We start from the raw sequence: 21,879 nt of genomic DNA, 5'->3' as shown, positions 1-21,879 counted from the left end.
CAAATCAGCGACCAACAAAATTTTCACAATGAATTCTGCTACAAGTCACAGGAAATTCAGAACAATCACGTTGTCCCCGTTCCAACTTGAAAAGGAAATATAATTATTATTATTTTTTTTTAAAACGTGCTTTTCAAAAACAAAACAAATACATTTTCTCGGTTTCAAGATCTCATGTGTTATGCTCGTTTCCATTTTCAGGTTCAAATGATGTGAAAATCATCACATTTTGTTTTTATTTACAGTTCATAGCATCGACCTTAACAAAGGCTGATATATGCGTCTCTCCATGCAGTACCCTTCTTCTCACATCCACTAATCTATGCTGTAATCTTCTTTTAGAAATTAATTCGAATTCTGCTTAAAAAAATGATCAACTTGCTCCTTTTATGGGTTTGGCTTTCTCTAAGCTGCACATTTCCTGTGCCTGTTACAGCTGTATATGGTTTGCAGGCTGATGAATAGAAACTGCCCAATAGGGGAAGTCCAGCTCTTGCCCATTGTGTCTCATAATAGCCATCATGCTGTAATTGCAAATTCCCGACAGAAAGACACAGACTGAAGAACAGAGGACGGCTATTGTTGCATCTTTCTGCCTGGTAACAGGGATGTGGGATAATGGAAAGGTGGGAACTGGTGCGTGGCTACATGTGGTTTTCATTTGCATCAGTTAGAGCTCCGCCACATCCTGCACCACCACTAATATAACCAACAGGAACAGGAGGGTGTGCAATCTTCCTCACACATAAACACCACATGCACAGACAGAAGGTAAAGAACAAGAGCATTCAGCTGTGATGTGGTCGTCTTTAGGTTGTGACCCAGATTTTTATTCAAAGAAATGGAATAGTTTCATCTGTGGGACAAGGTTAGCTTTCCTCTTTGAGTCATCGAGAGGTTCCGCTTATCGCAATACCAATAATATCCATTTTTGGTTAAGTCTGCAGCAATGTGCATCATGAAAGAGGCATAGTTCCACTTTCATACCACAGCTTCAGAGACGATATAAAGCATATTGTGCCACCAGTGCACTATTTTTTTAAACTATTGCTTGACCTTTGACAGCTTGAGCATATTAAAAAAGAGAAAGCAAGTCAGATCCAACCTCAAAGGGGAAATGTTAGGATTTTTTTTTTTTTTTTAAAGAGAAGAAAATAAAAACTTTTGTTTTCTTCAGAGCATATACTTGGCGTCTAAAGCCACCGCCAGCTCAAAGACTCAGAAAAAACCCCCACAACCCTGGTGCTTTGTTTGGGCCGGCTTAGGTCTAATGTATCTTTCTACACCACTCTCTCAGCTCAGGTAAAGATAATCAGCCTCCCAATCTTTGCATCCATCCAACTTCAACCTGAAATCATGCTGCATTCGCCGCGCCTCGGAAGTGGAAGGTCAAAACACTTTTGATTTTTCTACTGTTTTACATCCCGACTAAATCTTTGCTCTTTTCGGCATTCTTCAATCTTACATTGATACGGTAATGACTGTATTCAAAACAGATGTTCTGACGGGCCTTCACCAGAAAGCCATAAATGTAAAATAACAAAAAAAGAAAAACACGCTGAGCCCATCTGTCAGTCTATTCTTATTAGGTGCTTCACAACAACAGCAGGGCCCCGAAGCAGCTGTAACTCTTGAAATGGAATGCAGCCCTCGTTAGGATGATTACTTAAACCTGTGTACTTTCCCGTTATGACATATCAAAAATATTGTGGAAAGGTCTGTGGGTGTTGAGCAGAATTGCCTTATTTCCAGTACCTTCGTATTCACAGTTGTGCCACACAAAGCGTGTGGACTTTGTTCCGCTCCTGAGCTGCCTCAATCACAAGTCTGCACACACAACTTATCTGTGGTGTACACAGCCGGCGGGAGAACGATTAATAGCTAAAATTCTTTTCTTTTTTTTTTCCGTTTTGACAGCATATCGTTTTTTTTCCATTTAGCAACACATGTAGCTATGCGTGGAAAATATCTTCTCCCCATCATTTAAACCTATTTCGGTATTTCCCCAGATGTCCCAATCTCAGTTTTCTCCTTCCCCTGGCGTTGGGTTTGTGATCCCTCTTTCCTTTTGGCTGTGTAGGTTTGCCTGTCTCTGTCTCATGGGCTGCTCAGAGCCTTTGGTTTAATGCTACATGCCTGCTTTTGTTACTTATCACAATGTCTGCACTTTGAATTGGGTGTGGTGCAGCAGGAGAGGCCTTTTTTTTTATTATGTATTATGTTAGCAAAAAAAGAAGAAAAAAATCCACAGGTGCAAAGTAGTTGAGCAATCAACAGTTTCACATCTGGTGTAGTTTCCCAAGCCCTGCAGGAAAACGCTTCTATAATAGAAGATGCTGATTCAGGCCATACATGCTGAGGCTACCCTTGCTTCGACCCAGCTATATCCGTAAGGAACCCCCCCCACCTTCTTCCCCTCCCCTGCTCTGCTCTGACATCTTAACGTGTACTGAATCACTGTATGAACCCGAGGCCACAACAGAGAAACAAAAGTCCTTTTTCATCCTCCTCCCAACCTCTTTTGCAGTTTGTTAATTAACTACCACACAACATCATGCTCAGCTTTTGTCTCCAACTGCCTCTACCATTGCAACAGGCCACATCTGGTTTCCATAAGCACATACATGTCATCACAAAAAAAGGGGGAAGAGGGGGGGTTGAAGAGGCAGGCGGAGGGTGTGCAAATATTGAGAGAATTTTGAACTTCAAGAAGCCATGAGACTGACAGTCAAGATATTGCTGCCATGCGTCACCCCTCAGAATCCTTCTCTCTTGTGTTTTCATGACACAGAGGCCTGCTTCCCATCAAACATCTACAAAGAACACAAAGGTCACGTGTGGAAGAGAGCCAACACGAGGGGAACCGAAGGTGAAGGGGACACAGACAAAGCAAGGAAAAGTAAAAGGAGTGTAGTCAGTGAGGCGTGCAGAGATCAGAGTGGCCACATCAGAGCTCGGAGGGGCCTCTACGCTGAGGTTCCCAACACAAAAAGCTAACGCGGTTACGCCGAGGAAGGGAGGAGGGTCCTGCTGACAGAGCGTAAACATATTGTTTTTACCACCCACTCGCCGTCACAAGAGCCGCCCAGCTTAGCTGACCTGCACCAGACACAGGTGGTCCTCAAGGTGCAACCAGCGGTTCTGGGGAAAAACACGCACACACCTGCAGAAACACAGATTTTGAGTCAACTTTTTAAATATGTGGACACTCTGCTGTCACTGGAATGGGCCGGTCCAGGAGTCCCCTTCCCAGTCATGAGTTGAACTGAGAGCTAATCATAAGTTAGAGCTGAAGTAGGTGGTTTAGCTTCAGATGACCCAAAAAGAGCAATTTTTTTTTTTTTTTTGAAGGACTTGTACTACATACATTTCCTGAAGGTAAAGCCTGGTTCAACCTAAGGTGAAGGGCTTTAGCCCTCTTTGGTGGTGCCTGTTTTCTGTGTTGGATTACATGCTTAGTTGTGTCAGATTCACCCACTCAGTGCATGCAGAAAGGTCGTCCCATCACCATTTCCACAGCAACACTGGAGAGAGAAATCCCCTCTGCAGCGTTTTTCTGACAAATAAAATTGACCTTCTTCCCTTGGAGGCATTCTAGTCAGTTTTCCTTTTAAAATAGAAGAAGCAAAAGTTTGTTGTTTGTACGTCCAGCTAAGATAAGGTTAAGGTTTATTAGATAATATCAGTTTATCAGTGTCTCGTGTTATTATAACCTGGAATCGTGAATTTTAGTCATCCATTTGTACTGAAAGAACACGCACGGGGGCTTTAAAGTTGGACTCGTCTTTAAAACGTCAATCTGCCAGTCACCAAGTCTGACACGTTACATCCTGGATGACCACGCAAGAGATTAAAAGCTAAATCTTCCTCTTGAACATTCAGTCCAACCGGCACTCTTTGAAATGTGCACTCAAGGCTGCCGAGGAGATGTTAGCGTTAAAGGTCCTTGCAGAGTCCAGACGCCGAGTTGCATCAGGGCAGAAAAATGTTATGCTCAGCGACCAAAGGGCTGTAATTACATAGAAGCACTGCTGAGCTCTGCAGGATAGACGTCAAGAGCAGAAAGATAGACCGGGGCAACTGAAGAGGGAAGAGAGCAAATACGTGATTTATAGAAAACCGAGAAGTCACGAGGACCAAATCCTCCTGACTGGAAAGACACCACAAAAACAGGATTCACTTCCTTGGCTCACATACTGTAGGTGTCCTCAGGAATTTTTATATGAAAGTGTCACTTCATTGCATCGAGTTTTAGCTTGTTTCAAATTTCACAAGCGCGCTAATGCAGCATGACTGCCCCCTTGTGGAGCGTCGGCACAGCGCTCAGAGAAACCAGTTGAACGTGGACATTCTCAGCAAACTCATTCTCAGAAACTTGGAAAAGAAACAATCACAGTCATTTCAAACTTCAATTTCTTTTTATTATTTGTACATTCACCACTGATAGGCGTACTCAAAGAAATAATAAAAAAAAAAAATCTTTGTACTAAAATGATAAAATAACGATTAAAAAAAAAAAACAATATTAAAACCATTGGTGAGAAAACTCATAATGCAATCTCCCCCCTCCGGCCTGTACTGACACTACAGGGTAAGAGAAGTGGAGGCGGGAAGGAAAGAAGGAGAAAAGAGATTCAATGAGGACTTAATGGTAACTTGTGTCAAGAGTGACTGATTCTCTCCCAGAGAATGATCTCCTCTCGAAAAAAGAGAAAGAGGAACACTGCACTGCCTTAGTAGTAATTACACGCTTTGTGAAAATACCCCAAAGCTGCCTCATTTAAAGACTTGATTTTGAATAATCTTATAGGTCTGTACAAAATGCCAATCACACCGATTTCAATATTTTCTGATTTCTGTAAGCCTCTGCACAGAGGACCAAGATTTCTCTTCAAGCACAACCATCGAGAGTAGCCTCGTACTACATGCAGTAACAGAAGGGATTGCTCACCAAATTGCAGAGTGTTGACAACAGAGGAGACAACCGATTGCAAATCATAATTGGCACCTAACACAATAGAGCAGATGGGGAACGTTGGGGTACATAATTAAATTTACCCAGTGTGCCCTACTGCCATGGAGTCAGGACAAAAAACTAAAGGAAGAAAATAAAGGGCAAATGTATAAAGAAAAGTAACCTTGACACGAGCGAGACGTACAGCACTCTGGGAAACAACACTGCAAAGTCATGGTCCTCTTAAGCATGTGAGTTGGTGGAGATGTACTTTTTTTAAAAAGTGACTATCTGATCTGAAAGATGGAAACGGCATCAGTTGGTCCTCTGTTGGGTCTTACTTGTAACAAAGTACATGTAGTGAAAGGCAAATGGAAGAGGATGGTGTTCAGGACAGTTCCATCAGCGCCTCCTTTCTCTCGGCTCGCTGCGGCTACGTGAGCGTCGGCCCGAGCCTGCCCCACTGCCCCCTGGTCTACGGTAGCCATCCCTGCGTTTGTCGTTCTCCCTGTCTCTGTCTCTCTCCCGCTCCCTCTCTCGGTCTCTGTCCCTCTCCCTCTCCCTGTCTCGTCCCCGGTCTCTTTCCCTCTCTTTGTCACGCTCCTTGTCCTTCTCACCCTCACTCCGGTCTCCGGTTGTGGCGGCTGCAGCTTTCATCCTCTCTTTGCGCTCCTCTTCCCTTTTTTTCTCCTCCTCTTCTTCCTGCTCTTTCCTTCGTTTCTCACGCTCTTTCATCCGCTCTGCTCTGGCAGCTTCCCGCTGAAGAAACTGAAATGAGGACAGGTGCTCCAATTAGATGTCCACCCATAAGTGTCAGATTTGTGCAGCAAACGATACAAACTGATTTGGGTCTCACCTGTTCCTCTGTCAGTGGAAGCCAGTAAATGCAGGGAGCCGCTTTAGTTTTGCGGAACAAGTCATCAAGCAGCTTCGCAGGGGGATCCTCAGCTGTTTGACCAGAGAACGCAGAATATCAAATTAAGCTCTAGTCTAGGCCATCTAAAATACAGTCCATTTCCATTCTGCCATGTCTTACCCTTCTTCTCCGCCTTCTTCTCTTTGCTCTTTCCCCTCTCCTTTCGCCGTCTCTCTCTGGAGCGTGACCTCCGGGGGCCTCCCTCCCGCTCCTCTCCAGGTTTTCCAAACTCTCGGACCTTGTCGCGGTCCCACTCCCGCTCTGCTCGGGCACGCTCTCTGCGCTCCATCTCGCGCTCGCGCTCCACCCACAGCTCTCGCTCGGGGAGCAGCGGCGGCAGTCCTGAGGCTCGCCCGCGCCCAGCGGCGGGGCCCTGTTCCTCTCCTCCGGGCTTGCCGGCTGCACCCAAGCCTTTGTGGAAGTCCAACTGCAAAGAGGAGAAATGTTCCGTGTGAGCAGATGGCGAAGCATTGGGGGTGTAACGAAGGACGTAGACCGATAAGGTCTTACCTCATCCTGTTGACAGAAGTCCACGCTAAGGACTTTTGGGTTGCTCTGAGGCCATTTAACTCCATGAAGAGCTGCCCGTGTAGCGACTGCCTCCTCTATAATAGTGTACTACACACACACAGAAGAAGAGGGCTCCATGAGACGCAGCGGAAACCTGGAAAACAGTCTGCTTTCTTAGTTGGGTCTTTAGAATAACAAATGCTTGTAACAACTTACAGTTACGTAGCAGTGAGACTTGATTTTGTCGATCCAGAAGCCTTCCTCCACCAGGGTTCCAGTCCTGCTGAGCAGCTCCTTAAGCTGCCCGAGAGTGAATGGCCTCACCTAAACACAATACCACGGTGCTTAAGTTACAGCTTTATATAAAATATTCAGTACACTACAAACAACTGTGAGCGGCTCTTAAAAGATCTTCAAACATCGACTGCTGTCTATTAATGCGGCAGCAGCTAAAAGTGTCGGTGTAATGTCTGAATGAGCATCCTGCTGTGTGTCTGGAACATTTTGCGATGGCAATCTGACAAAGTAGTAACGGAGGGAGGGGAAAAAAAGAAAGAAAAGTTCATTACTACATTGCATAGTTTAGGAGGGCAAGGAAAATCATGTCCTTCCATTTCAGATGGGACCAAATGAAGCAAAATAAAAAGCTGGGTCAGCTTTATAAGGTACATGGCAGCAACAGGAGGCCTCACCTCGATAAATGCCACCAGTGAAAACACTAGTTTGCACAGCATCATGCTAACAATCAAGCAGAATGCTAACTGGGACCTACCAGGTTGCAGACATGAACAATGTTGGAGACTTTGCCCCGAGGTGGCGAGGGCTGCCGGGCTGTGCGAACAGGATCGTCAATCGTGATGGAAACCCCCGTTTTCTGCTGACTGATGGAGCGACGAATGAGGGTGTCGCTCGGTGTCACTGGGATGAGAATAATCAACACAACCATTTCAGAATCTGTCTCAAAACTTCTGAATATTCTTTTTTCATTTGTTTGTTTAATCAATGAGAAGAAACGGAAGAATTCTAAGTTTTACACCGTGTCGTCGAGTATTGATACTGAGACATTTGGACAAATGTGGTATCATGACAAATTATGATAGAAAAAAAAAAAAAGGGGGGGGGGGGGGTAAAAGTTACATTAAAGTCTCATCAATATCTAAATCTAATGTCAGGAATTCATTCCGATGGCAGATTAAAGCCATATCGTGGTGGACGCATTACCAGTGTTGGTTTCTACATCATGGCTGGTATGTGTTGGTGACTGGGTTTCCACAACTCCAGGGACAGAGTTGTCCATTGGCTCCTCGTGGGCCTTTATCCTTTCGCTGTCATCCTGGCAATTTTCTTCCTCCACCTCATGCCTGCTCCTCTTCGCCTCTTTCTGTCCATTCTCTTGGCTTTCCGCATGCACCACCTTGGATTGAAGGAAACGAGGACACGCCATCATCGATTGAGAGACAACCTCAGATATCCCTGAAGAAAACCTAACATTTTCAAATGTAAAGACGGGCTCCTTAACAATCCTTCAAAAGAAGCAAGAGCAGCAAACGAACCTGTGTGACGGTGCGTCGGATCTGAAGGTCCTGGTCAGAGCGCTCCCTGTCTTCATCCTCCGTCTCAGAGAGGGCAGCTTCTTCTGGATGCAGGTCCACAACTGCGTCTGAGCCTAAACATGGCCTGATGTCAGGAATCAGAGACTGGGGACAAAGAATGAGTAAACACACAAGATTGTTATGCTTCCTACAACAGAGGTGCACAGAACGCCTTACAATGCATCTATGCAAACACTAGAGGGCGACTGTTGGAAAACTGTATATAGATTTTCATTTTGAGTAAACAACATTTTATAGACAGACATGAAGTGTGTGAACTTTGCTTAGTCTGATACAAAGTAATTCAAGAGAACTGTGAGAAACAGGGTGCTCTGGTCTGCCCATGTAGGAGAATGTGCAACAACTCAACACGTGAGGAACTAGATGGCCCAGTGAAACATTTGTTGCATCTTGCTCACAAGATTGTTTTACGTATGCTGATTGTAACTAAGCTGTGTCATAAAAAGAACTACACGGGGAAAGTCGGATGGAGTCGTTTGAGCACGGGTGAAGGAGTAAGTTCTGTCACTCCGTCCGGCTCCCCTTGCAAGTAAAAATACAATCTTGTGCACTATGTGTTTTGTTGATCACTGGGGTTGTCTTGAGTGAACTGTGTTCCAGCTGGGTTAACTTTTAGACCCAACAGCGACTAATTCATGGGTTGGGCCAACTGATAGCTTTTGGCTTTTATCTGCTGCTTATACCTTTAGTGAATCGGTGGTGATGCTGATGGAAGGTTTCTTGGCAGTGACAGCTGTGCTGGAGCCCCATCTCCTCTTGCGGCCGCCCACGGCCGCAGACTCCTGGTCACCCTCTGCACTGCCAGTGCCTGGGGACGTTTTACTGCCTGGCAAGACACAACAAACTGTATAAGTGTATGCACCATGACAAAAACAAACACAAATACAGATTATGATGATAAAATATACAACATTTGGCATTTTCCTACGGTAAATCTTAATAATTACATTAATACATACATATATATGTGTATATTTATTAGGAGAGAAGAGGTACAACACCAAAAATACTGATTAGGAATCAGTCGTGGTAAAGAATCGTTCAAGGTCAGAGGGTTTACTCACTGCTAAGAGAGATCTTACGTGCCGAGAAGGCCTTTGGTGTCTGAAACACAAGGAGATAAAAACAACCCGAAATACACGGGAAAGGTGAGACCATAAGTACAGACAACGGATAAAGGTCAGGCTGAAGGAAAGGTAGAACTGAAAGCAACAAGTAAAGACTAAGAATGAACGAAAGAAACTGCTGTGCAAGGTCTTTTTCAAAATCATGCCCACTGATGACACCGAGCTGTACGGTTTGTGTTAAAAATTCATGACATTCAAAATTTATATTCTACACGTGTAGATTCCTGCACGTATCTAGAGTTTTAGGATTAAAATTGCTATTGTGGCATCTGTTAAACAAAGATTGAGTGGAAATACCACAATTCAAATTATCCAAGGCCCTAAAATTATCATTTTAAAGTTTGACAGAATATTTCCACAGAAGTAACAGTCGACTAAGTTTAAAGATAATAAAACAAATATATGCATAAAACTGCAGTAGCCACAATCGGATAAAATAAATAATAAATAACCAAAAAAAAAACCTCCACAGCTGCTTCTCTCGAAAAAAAGACCATAATAAAAGGAGATTTTCAAAAGAATTCTACCAAATATAATATTGAGCAAATCTACTTATTCCCTGGTACCACTGACACCTGATCCTTACTGGGTTGGTTATGGCCCAATCGCGACTGCATGTACTGTATCTAGGCAACAAGGGTCCAATCAGTGGTGGCTGAGGTGTTTGGATGAAAATCTGAAAGCTCGGCTGGCTGGATGGATTCAATTGTTCTCTTGGGTAGGGGCCTTTGACTGCTTTGGGCAAAAGCAGTCATTCTCGTGTGTTTTGGTACGAGTCTTTGCGTCAGGCTCGCAACCGCAGAAAGAAACGATAACAGTCCAAATGGATGGAAACCAGACGATGCGAGCCGTTAGAAGTCATCGTGCACACAAATCCAGAATTTTGATTTAAGTGTCTGGTTGTACGACGGTCACAAAGTAGTGTGAGTCTGGCGATAGCTGCTGTAGAAGGGCACAAGAGGAAAGTCCTTCAGTTTAAACTTGGAAAAAAAAAAAATTAATAAATTTAAAAAAAAAAAAAGGGCTTTTCCAGCTCACTGCAGTCCGGAGAAAAGAGTGACGCTGTATGAAAATGTATCCAAAACAAGGCTATTTGTGGGTATGTTGCTCGTTCCGAGGGATCAAAGTCCTGTCAAATATGTTCCAGTTCATAATCCCCCAGTGTCCAAGATTTTTTCAGAGTGTTGCTGTTGATTAAAAACAGTCTTGAAGTCTTTAACTTGACTTGATGTGAGCCCACTATATCGATTAAGAAGGCAAAAGGCCACACTGGTGGACATCAGGCAACAAGCGGAGGCCAATAATGACAGGCCAACCCCTTCTTTGAATGTTCTGGTCCAATTAATGGCTTGCCGGTCATATCGATGAACATGCGTCAGCCTTTGTTGGTGTTCCTCGGCAGTGCAGCTTGTGGGCATATCTGTGGTCAACTCTGGATTCTTGGGGACAGTGGAACAGGTACAGTTGTAGCAGTAGTAGTAGTAGTAGCAGAGGTAGTACGCAGGTACCAATAGGGGCAAAGGAAGAGGCATGAGCACCTTTATAACAAAGCAATCATTTGGGGTTTAAACATCAGCGACAGTGAGAAAATGCCCTTGCTGTTACACCCTATAGCAGCGTCAACAAAAGATTTACAAACAGACACTTAAAAATCTAATTTCCTACACACATTCTACCACTTGCAAACAAGGCTTATTGAACACCCTAATGGAAATCTTAAATATGAAAGAAAAATGGCAGAGATGTAACCTAAAATTACTTATAATAATTTGCAAAGCTCACAAGAAAAAAAAAAAATAAAATAAATAAAAATTAATCTGGTCCATCCATCAATGTCCTCAGCTACTGACAGTTTTGATAAATCAAGATGATTCCCGTTTCCTCAGGTGCCTTACCTCCTCGCTGGTCTCTGAAAGCTTCTCTGGATCTGCCATGACAGTGTCCTTCACCTGCCTGCATAGTGTTACAAATGCAGGAAAATGTGTTAAAGAGATCTAAATGAAATAAGGAGAACAGGTGAACACACCACGGAACACATAAGTATCCAGTGTGTTTGTAAAAGGAGGCCATGACGTCGGTATAAAACAAGTGAGCTTAAGCAAATGTAACAAAGCATCAAACATCAATAATACACAAGAAGACTCTGAATTGTGAGCAACAGAAATGATCTTAGTCAGAAATATATTCATAGTCCATTTAAGAAACTTTGGAGAATGCGTTTGTAATTTATCAACTGGGATAAACAGGCAAATATATTACAACATTCCTTCAGTTCTCATTCATTTTAATAAGAAATCAGGCATTCTTCAAGCTCATCAAGCACCAAGTCGAGACTAAAAAAAACCTGCTCAAAGCTCAGCAGTTGAACCTATTCTACTGTAACCTGAATCTGTAATGTATATTTGGCAACCAGGTGATGCCCTGTGCAGGCATCCCACATCATTGAGCACAAAGGCCCGTTTCCGAAGGGAGTAAATACAAAAACACGACATGCAGAGCGACTACATTCCTCTTTCTCTCTCTCAGCCCTGCGGGGTCCATCAGTACAAAACCAAGCCAGAGCACCAGCTGTATAATACCTGACAAAAGAGCGCGCGCTCCACGCTGTTATGCCATACTCGTGAACGCACACGTGACCACGTCAACTCATTCCGACCAAAATTAACTCGGGGGACTCCACAGCAAGGAGACGCGGCGTTCTGGGTTAAAACGTAGCATACAGGTTCTACTGCAGCCAAAAACCACTGCGTCGCCTTTTCTCCCCGCCCCCCCTCCCCGCTTATATTCCTCTCACCAAAAGCTGCTCTCGTCTAACACATTCATGACAGCTCCGACCAAAACCTGCGACACACCAAACGTCGCCCGCTCTTGAGCTGAGCCGCTGTGTGGAGGGCCACAGGCCGGCAGCTGCCGCTAAATCCACCATCCGAGAACAGCCATGTTGCAACGAATGAAAAAAATAATGTATACAAGGACCCGCATCTTCTCCACTACGCCGGCTTCAAGGTAGCCTCATCAATCGCCTGAGAGGAATGTGAAACCCGTTTTATTACGCTGAATTGTAAGGCGAGAGCGTACCGTAGGTCTTCGGGATCTAATGCGGTGGGATTATGCAATTTGATGGAGGTGTTAACAAGAGCTTATACAGCTGCTTTTGACTGCATGCAAAACGGCTCCGTTCAATTTGGGTTTGTTTTAATAATCATGATATAATTAGATATCTTAAAAAAAAAAAAAAAGAATAAGAGTTTCTATGGTCTTTTAAACGAACGATGCAGAATTCTCAAACCTAACAAAACCAAAAAAATTGAATACTTACAATATCTCCAACAGTTATTTTACTCCACTGCTGCTTCCCACAAACTTGTTTGACTGGTATTAGACTAGAATGGCACTGAAGAGCAGGGAGTTGCATATTAAAACACCATGAAATGAGGATGAATGAAGTCCAGCAGTGTGACGGTTTATCAGTACTTTGTTTATACTGAGAAAAAAAAAAAAACTGTAATGCAGAAAAGATGGAGAGGTTTAACAAGTTGTTTGGTAGAAGAAATAGTAGAAATATGTCTAACAATCACCGCAGATTATGATAAAAACAAAAAAAAATTTTTTTTCTAAGCTCACAATAGCCGTACAGTCCTCACTCCTCCTGCTTTTATTAATCATCTATCATCATATAACGACCCAAACAAAAGCACATAAAGAGCAGAAAATACTTTTGCTCATTAAAGTCTGGGGGCTGAAGGAAAAGAATTTTGGAAACGTTTTTATGCTCGTTTGTGGTGGTTTTTGTCTTTTTCTTACCGTAAGACTGAGCCAACTACACGCATTTCAGAAGAAGAGCACGTTTGTTGTCTCAAAGACACACAACGCTGTGAAGTTGTCTGACTGACATAGTGCCCTCCCTCCGTCCCCTGCAAGCCCAAGCAGTGAGAAGTCAATTTGGATATATCTTGTTTTTGTGGAGCTACAGATGAAGCCGTTTCAGAAAACGCAAAGACTCTTCAGATCGTTCTTTTACACGAGCAATTTATTAATGGTTGTAGGAGAAGAGAATAAGAAATAATGGGCCTATAAAACCATAATACATACACTATGTGTATATACGCTGCCCGTCCAAAAAGAAAGTCACACACTCTAAGATTTCATCAGACCGCCTTTAGCTCTGATCACAGCATGCATTCGCTGTGGCATTGTTTCGACAAGCTTCGGTGTCGCAACATTTATTTCCATCCAGAGTTCCAGTTATTTTTCGCCAAGATCTTGTGTTGATGATGGGAGAGACAGACTGCTGCGCAAAATCTTCTCCAGAGTACATCCAAGAGATTCAAATCTGTTTGGGGTTAAGGTCTGGACTCTGTGGTGACCAATCCATGTGTGAAAATGAGATCTCATGCTCACTGAACCACTCTTTCACAATTTGATCCCGATGAATCCGGGCATTGTCATCTTGGAATATGCCCGTGCCTTCAGGGAAGAAAAAAAATCCACTGATGGAATAACCTGGTCATCCAGTATACTCGGGTCGTCAGCCGACCTCATTCTTTGGGCTCGTAACATTGCTGAACTTAGACCTGACAAACCCCAGATCACAGCACTAACCGCACAGGCTTGTATGGTAGGCACTGGGCATGATGGGTGCATCACTTCCTCCGCCTCTCTCCTCACCCTGATGCGCCCATCACTCTGGATAAAACTCACGCGAGGTAAAACTGGACTCGTCAGACCACATGACCTTCTCCCATTGCTCCATTGTTCCTTTGGCATTGTGCCTTTATGAAATGCTCTTACTTTCACTATTAAACATAGCTGTGAGTTCTACTGCCGTTTGGTCACACTTTGATTTTACCAAACGTTTTAGTGATCAAACCCCGTCGAAAATCTCTGGTGGGATTTGAGAAAGGCGGATGCAGCAAACCCAAGAGCATTAGTGAGGTTGAGGTCTTTGCCTATGAGGAATAGGCTAAGATTCCTCAGGAAAGCTGCCAGTGTCTGGCTATGCATCATGTTTACAGCAGGTCATAACAGCAAAAATGTGCTCTACTAAGTACTAAAGATGCTGGTGATGAAGGTCTTGAATCATTTTGAGGCTGCGTTGGTCATTAAAAGTGGCATTTTGTGTTGCATCTGGAGAGAACACTTGTAATTGTAATTAATGTTGGGCTATTTAAATTGTTCTTGTTTGATCTGTTTATTGCAAACAGCTGCCAGTTTGTACATTTTGCCAGTAAACCCAATTTGGAGTATGGGTTCTATATTCCCTTTATCTTTATTCAAGTTTACAATCACTACAGTACCAATGAGTGTAAGATATGACAAAATGGCAACACTTAAAATCCATTTCTGTGGCATTAAAGGCATGGTGGAAAATTTAGGGGCACCTAAATTATGTGGTGGTTGGACTGGAGCCATGTGAGAGACCCGCTGGAATCCCTCTGTGACATGTTGCTAGAACACACACGTTTACTCACTCGTATACGTCACTGAACGTCCGTCTCTCAGCTTTTCCGGTGAGTCATGCACACAGGCTCTTTCAGAAACATCTTTTTCTTCAGCCAATCAGGGTTGGGTTCGTCAGTGAGAGAAACCACTCTGTTTGGCTGTTCAGTAAGTCAATAAACTCTACGGATTAATACATTACTGTGTGTTAAAGCTTCATAAAGCGTAGATATACACAACAATCCATAAGCTGTGTGTATAGGCTTGAACTGAAAAAACGAGGGTTTCTGTCTACACATGAAACTGAGCTGCGACTTTACTGGACACTTAAAAAAAACTAAACTAATATTGACCTGACTTTATGAAAGCCTTGCTTTGGTAGTTCGTGAACTAATATATAGAAATGTAGATTATGCATTCCATCTCTATCCCATCATACAGCAGGGGCCTTTTGTCACTGCTGGTTCTTGACATCGGTTTGGTGTATCTGACAGAAACTATATCTGGCACCTTGTTTTAGAGTACAAGGAGGAAAAAAAAAAGGTACCTTTTTTTGTCCTTCTCGTCCTTCTCGTCCTCTCCCCGGCTGTCTTTTCTCTTCCTTTGTGGATCTTCGCTGGTTGTTGCTTCAGCAAACTCTCTCTGAGAATTTCAAAAGGGCAGAGATCGTACTTAACTAAAGAAAACCAAATACTTTTTTTTTTCCAACAACTGCAATTTGTCTGTAGCATTTTTCGACTTCTGGGAGATCTTTTGTCGTTGAAACATCTTAGGAAGATCTGAACACACGTAACTGTAACAGCATTTAGGAAAATGTGGTGTATTAACTTAAAAGCAAAGTACTTTAGGGTGGCGGTCTCCATCAGCAGTGTTACTCCTCTCCAATGAGATCTCCTTTTTGCGCTGGGAGGCTTTCTGGCTTTTATTTACACCCTCAGCCCGAGCCTCTGTGGTCTCCATGTGTGTTGGTGATGAATCTCTGTCACGTTTCTCCTCCTTTAGGATAGAGAAAAGAGAGTAGTCCAACATTTCATGCACGGAACAAAGAATATATGGAACCTGCTTTGATTTCATCACAGCAATTCAGCTGAAATGTATTAAACACATACACTGTGTAACATGCATAATGTCTCAGGTAGACTCATGGGTACTGTGCTGAGCAACTCTCACTCAGTATAGTTACATGCACGTTTGAGTCGAGGGAGAGTTCTGTAAGAATGTGTGGAAGAAGCTACGGGACAGATACGTGAAGGCAAAGAAGAGGGCAGAGACTCTGTTGATGCCGGGGGCTTCAAACCTTCACCTCTATTAAATGAATTAAAAACTTAAAATGATCCGAAAACTGCAGCAGTATCATTAATTACAGTGTTCCTGCTCTTGACAGCGGCATTGTTTTCTTCTCCACTTTCGTAGTTGTAGAGTAGAGGTAACCATCACGTAGCAGCGCCACCTCTGTGACGGAGAAAATTGCAACTACTGGCGCAACGACTTGCGCCACTATACATGGCGGGCACGAACTCGTGACGTCATCAACACCGCTCGCGCTAGCAGACGCGGCAACCATGCTAGAGCCTTAAGACACAGAGCCTGCCTCTTTGTAACGGTATGCAAAGAGCAGTGAGTTTACACATGTACCGAAAACAAATACTAATCTCTGTGAATGAATGTAGTGGAATACAGAAGGTCATTTTTCTACTGTGAAATATCCACTGACCTTACAACAAAATATTTTGCTAATAAAGTAATATCACATGTATAAAATTATGTTAATTATATGTTCCTGTTCTATTGAAAACACGTGAGAACCGAATGCGATAGCCAGCTCTTTACAAGGTCTCGTTATTCAAACTATGTAAATTCAGAATATTTCAAGTTAAACCAGAATAAATGAGAGCAACTTCCAGTGGAATAAATGTAACACCATGATTGAATTCATTATATGTCATTATATAAGAATAAATAACTAACAGTTACCAGTGATAATTCATGACAATTTGTGCAGAGGGACACTACAGACCCTATTCATACTTAAGTTAATTAGTCCAGGTTTGAGGTAGTTATTTTATAAATGTGCATTAGTTCCTGTTTTTGTCTCTGCATGTCAGGGAGAAAAAGTCTAATGTTGGACTGCTCACCTTTCTACCTCTGGAGGTTTTCTCTTTAGAGGATGTGGATGACCCAGACGATCTAGATGATGAGGATCCAGAGTCTGATCCTGAGGAAGATGAATCGTCAGATGACGATCTTTCTCTTGCTGCTTTCTTTGCATCTCTTCCCCTCCGGCCTGCAGCCTCCCCTGCGCTCAGAGAACCCTTGCCGTCATCTGCTTCTTTTGCTCTTTTGCTGGACTCCTTGACAGGCTCTTTTGTCTTCGCTGAGGCTGCCTGTTCCTTCTCCTCCGATACAAGCTTTTTGGCTCCTTCTTCATTGGGACCCTGGCCCAGTGCGGTTCCATCAACATTCTTCTTCTCAGATTGGGTCCCTGCAGCTCCTACTGACGCAGCAGCAGCAACCTCCTGGTTTTGTCTGACCTGTGAGTCTTCCTGCTGTCCCTCTCGCTGCTGCTCCACAAAGCTGGTGGGTGAGGTGACGGGTGAGGCCCGAGGCTGGGGGCTATCAGAGAATGTACGTGGCCGCTTAATCACCAAAGAGGTGGATGACGACTGGGGCTTAACTGGGGGGTCCCTTGAGAACCGGAACTTCCTAAATGGCGAGTGTGGTGACAGAGGAGTTGCGTCAGACTCTCCAGCGTGGCCTTCACTCTGGGACGCTGGAGCACGGACACCTTCCTGCACTCCTGCCTCTGTCGGTGGGTTTCTAGCTGGCCCTGTGGAGAGGGGGGGAGGAGTGGGCAGGGGGGTGAAACCAACCTCACGACCACGTTTGGATGGAGGGAGGTGACTCTCCCTCTCCTTTTCAGCCATCCTAATCCTTTCTTTCTCCTGTTGCATCACCCTCTCCTGCTCCTCCTTTTCCTTCTGCAGAGCTTTTTCCTTTTCCAATCTTTCCTGTTCAAGAACTCTCTCCCTTTCTTTCTCCAAAGCTCTCTCCTTCTCTTTTCTTTCCTTCTCCAGTGCTCTTTCCCGCTCAAGTTTCTCCTGCTCTAGAGCTTTCTCTTTTTCCAGTTGTTCTTTCCTCTCCTTTTCAGCCCTTTCCTTCTCCATCCTTTCCTGTTCCAGAGCTGCCTCCCTCTCCATCTTCTCCTTTTCTTCCCTCTCCCGTCTTTCTTGCGCCAGTGCTTGCTCTATTTCAATTCTCTCTTTTTCCTTCCTCTCAAACTCCATCCTTTCTTGTTCTAGAGCTTTTTCTCTTTTTATTCTCTCTTGCTCTGCAGCTTTCTCCTTTTCTATTCTCTCTAGCTCCAGAGCCTTTTCTTTTGCAATCCTTTCCTTTTCCAACCTCTCCCGTTCCAGAGCCCTTTCCCTCTCAATTCTTTCCTTTTCCAACCTCTCCCGTTCCAGAGCCCTTTCCCTCTCAATTCTTTCCTTTTCCAACCTCTCCCGTTCCAGAGCCCTTTCCCTCTCAATTCTTTCCTTTTCCAACCTCTCCCGTTCCAGAGCCCTTTCCCTCTCAGTTCTTTCCTTTTCCAACCTCTCCTGTTCCAGAGCCTTTTCCCTCTCAATTTGTTCCTTTTCCTTTCTCTCAGCTTCCAGGGCTCTCTCCCTCTCCAACCTCTCTTGCTCTAGAGCCCTTTCCCTCGCTTCCCTTTCCCTTTCCAAAGCCTTGGCTCTTTCCAGCTCCTTTGCCCTCTCCATTTCCTCCCTTTCCTGCTTTTCCTTCGCCTCCCTTTCTCTCTGCAGGCGCTGTTGCTCCAAGGCTCTCTGCCTTTCCAGCTCCTTCTGCCTCTCCAGCTCCATGGCCCTCTCTCGCTCCTCCCTCTCTTTAGCCAAAGCTTGTTCTCTCTCCTGCCTCTCTTTTTCTTGAGCGAGTTCCCGCTCCCGCTGCAAAGCCTTTTCTCTTTCTAAGGCCTGCTGTTGCTCAAATCTTTCTCTCTCCAGAGCCCTCTCCCGCTCTTCTTCTGCTGCTCGTTCTTGCTCAAGTTTTCTTAACTTCTCTTGCCTCTCCACCTCAAGTGCCTTTTCCCTCTCCATCTCAGCCTCCCTCTCTCTGTCTCTCTCCTCTACTCCTGTGGCCTTGAGCACACTCACAGGTACTTGGATATGGGCCGAATGTGCTCCTGCGACACCCTCGTGGGTGCCTGGAATCGTGGAAAATGGTACGAGGCCTGCAGTGTTGGCTGTGTGAGCGATGGCGGATACCAGACCCTCTGTAGGCCCTCTGCCAGGGAACGATGTAGCTGAAGGTGAACTGCCGTCCCGCCTATCGCCTTCCCTTTCTGCGCCACGCCAACCTGCTCCAGAAAAAGCACCCTCTGACTCCATTTTACGTGCCAGAAGGGTCAGCGGGCCAGGCTTACGCTCATCATGTTCACTCCTCTGTGGCTCCGGGCTGCTGCTGCGGCTGCCACTGCTGGAAGAACCAGAGCTGGAGGTACTGGGTGAGTGCCTGGCTGGGGCAACGTCAGGACTAGGTGGGCTCTGTTTAGGGGTGTCAGGTAAGGGGAATGATAACTCTGGAGGTGGGGAGGGAGGTGGTGTTGGCTGGCGGAGTTGAGGAGACAAAAGGGAAGGGATGTGTTGCAGCTGGGGTTGACGGGATGCGCCGGACCTCTCCCTTGCTGCGGGCGCTCTGGGTGGCTCTCTGAAGTTTCTCCTTCGAGCGCTGCTGTCCCAGTCATCATCGTCCCCATCCTCCTCGCCACCCTCGCTATCGTCATCGTCGCTGTCACCCGCGACTTCGCTGGATGCGGAACCCCGCTCTTGCCGTTGCTCACCAGCAGGAACCCGCATGGCCACGGAGCCAGAAGCAGGTGGACTCGACACGTCGGCCTCTTGATTTGTGTTACATTGGCCTGCATTCACTGAACCAAACAATCCCTCTCCATCAGAGGGGCCGGGCGGCTTGTGTTGCCCAGCGACCACAGGTGTGACATCCTGACCAGAAGAGAAAAAGAAATTAAGACTTTTTTTTCTAGGAGGATTTTGACAGTTTTCTTTTATTTGACCTTTTTTGGCAAGCTACTCTCAGGTGTAAATAATTTTTTGGAACTTAAATAAAAAAATCCAACCAAAAAAGAAGACAATATGAAATGTAAGGGGAAAAAGAGAGAGCTGCCCAACCTGGGCAGGAGGAGGGCATGATGTCCTGTTATTAACTTCTGTGTGGTCCTCTTGCTCTGTTCACAGAAGTCAAACAATTGAAATTAAAAAGCCTTTTCTTTACAACACCGGGTGCACACAGAAACTTAGATAACAGCAGTAAAAGGTTCCAATAACACTTACCGTTTGTGTCATATGCTTCACGAGCCTCTCTTTCTAGACGCTGCCTCAGGAGCTCTTGTTGCTTAGCCAGATACTGCTTTATAAAACTGTTCTGGCTCATTTCCTCACCAATCTAAAAATTAAACGCAAGCCAACAAAAAGTGTTTGTCTACATTTATAAGGCTGGCATCCTGTTATACTTGAAAGGTTGCAACTTAATAAGAGGATTCAGCCTTTGAAATGAAAAAGTATCTTTGAGTCTCTTACCTGAGAGTTTGGCTGCAGTCCAACATGAGCAGTGGAGGTCCTCTGCAAATTCTCCAGCATGAGAGCCTGTTATTGAGACCAGAGGCTTTATTAATGCAGTATAAACAGCAGGGGGATATTCTTCCAGAGACAATTTGGCAACAGTGCTGCATTCACTCACGACTTAAAATACCTTCACTTACTTTCACTCTTGACTAAGTGTTCTAAGTTTGTGTGCCTGCATGCCATCAACATCAATGCGACAAATGTCTCTTTTTTTTTAAAATTTGCAGTTCACTTTTTAAAACCAGTAAAACTTACAAATCTTAAGCTTTACCAGAGAGCAAACCAGACTGGGAATGAGAGTCAGATTTACAAATAAAAATATCGGATCAAACGCAGTTCAAAATCTACACATGACAGCAATGAAACACTTTTTGCATGTTGCTCATCACTGTCCTGTTAAATGTCACACAGTAATATCCTGTGAACAACCACTTTAAATAGTGTGCTGACTGGGAAACGATAATATAGCAACAAGTGGCATTATATGTGTTAAAGAAAGCAACGTCGTGTTAGGAATTCGAACGTAAGAAAATAAAATAAAAAGACAGTAAATACTTGGAAACACACACATTTGAGCATTTTCCGAGAAAATGTTTAAGTAAACATCATTTGCGTATTTCACAGCCCAATTCAGTGGGCAAACGGTATAATCGGTGTTAAAAAAAAAAAAAAAAAAAAAGAGGGGGGGTGAATATCCCAACTTTTACGGCGGCGAGGTTTAAGTATTTGCTGAAATGTAAACAAAGTCGCTCAAACATGACAAATATCAAATCATATAGCCGGGCGACTATTCCTGAATTTACAGAATGTGGTCAGTTCAGATAAAATGTGTTAAAGTGAATTAAGATGGAGTGTTAGCTGTTACAACTTGCCCCCAAAAATATAAGTAAAGTCAGCCTGGTGTGATGCCAATATCCCGGCCAAACTCCTATACACCAACTGTGCCCGTATCGTTAAGGGCAACATACTGTACATTTCTGCAAGCCAGTCGCTAAGGCCACCGCTCAACTCACTGCGTTAGCTTGAGAAGCTAACAGGCTAACAAGACAACATCAAACCAACACAGTTTACGATTAGCCAGTAAGTTCGCTGAACTTCTGCCGTTTCTGTGAGTTGAACAGTTCTGTACAGCCAAAACAGTGCTCAAGCACGACACAAAACGAGCAGGCACTTTTCTAGGAGGATGTCAACCTCGTTAACTCTTCTACTAAGCTCGACAGTAACGACACAGTTGTCGGCCCTCGAGAGGGAGCATCAGCCCGTCTCATCGTTAACGCTAGCCCGCTGCAACAGTGGTGCCGTTTTCTCAGTAAATCTTACCCCTTTGAGTCTTTTAATGAGAGCATTCTTCTGTCCGCTTTTTGACAGTCCTCTCTCCTCAAGGGCTGCTTTTAAGTCCGCTACTCGGAGGGACTGGAGCGGTCTCCCGTCCAGCGTAACGTCTTCGAGATCCGCCATTTTCCGTTCCTCTAGTCAGTTCCCAGCGAGAGCAACGCCTTCCACTACCCAGCGTCATCATTGACAACTTCCTCCATACATATAGCAAAATAATGCCAACATTTAAAGAACACAACACAAAAACATCATCGTCAGTAGTGTGAAAATGTTTTTTTATACATAGCGCACACAAAGTACCGTTTTAATATGGTTTTCTTTTATTGTAAAAAAAAAAAACCTTGCGCAATGT

General features: G+C 44.3%; 1 protein-coding gene across 1 annotated transcript; it reads right to left on the bottom strand.

Moving 5' to 3' along the window:
• Positions 1-4,399: 4,399 nt before the first annotated feature.
• On the bottom strand, positions 4,400-21,681 carry acin1a (apoptotic chromatin condensation inducer 1a). Its single transcript, XM_075483826.1, has 18 exons — positions 21,513-21,681; positions 20,148-20,213; positions 19,902-20,013; positions 19,740-19,795; positions 16,695-19,553; positions 15,403-15,555; positions 15,107-15,201; positions 11,016-11,073; positions 9,058-9,097; positions 8,677-8,819; positions 7,934-8,077; positions 7,602-7,794; positions 7,153-7,298; positions 6,597-6,704; positions 6,381-6,488; positions 5,991-6,297; positions 5,811-5,902; positions 4,400-5,722 (listed from the first exon to the last, which is right to left on the bottom strand). Exons 1-18 carry the CDS (start codon positions 21,648-21,650, stop codon positions 5,357-5,359), a joined length of 5,184 nt encoding a protein of 1,727 aa, XP_075339941.1. The 5' UTR covers positions 21,651-21,681; the 3' UTR covers positions 4,400-5,356.
• Positions 21,682-21,879: the final 198 nt, after the last annotated feature.

The sequence above is a fragment of the Odontesthes bonariensis genome, chromosome 14 (assembly GCF_027942865.1).
Source record: "Odontesthes bonariensis isolate fOdoBon6 chromosome 14, fOdoBon6.hap1, whole genome shotgun sequence".
NCBI lineage: Eukaryota > Metazoa > Chordata > Actinopteri > Atheriniformes > Atherinopsidae > Odontesthes > Odontesthes bonariensis.
This window is presented reverse-complemented; position numbering and strand designations above follow the sequence as displayed.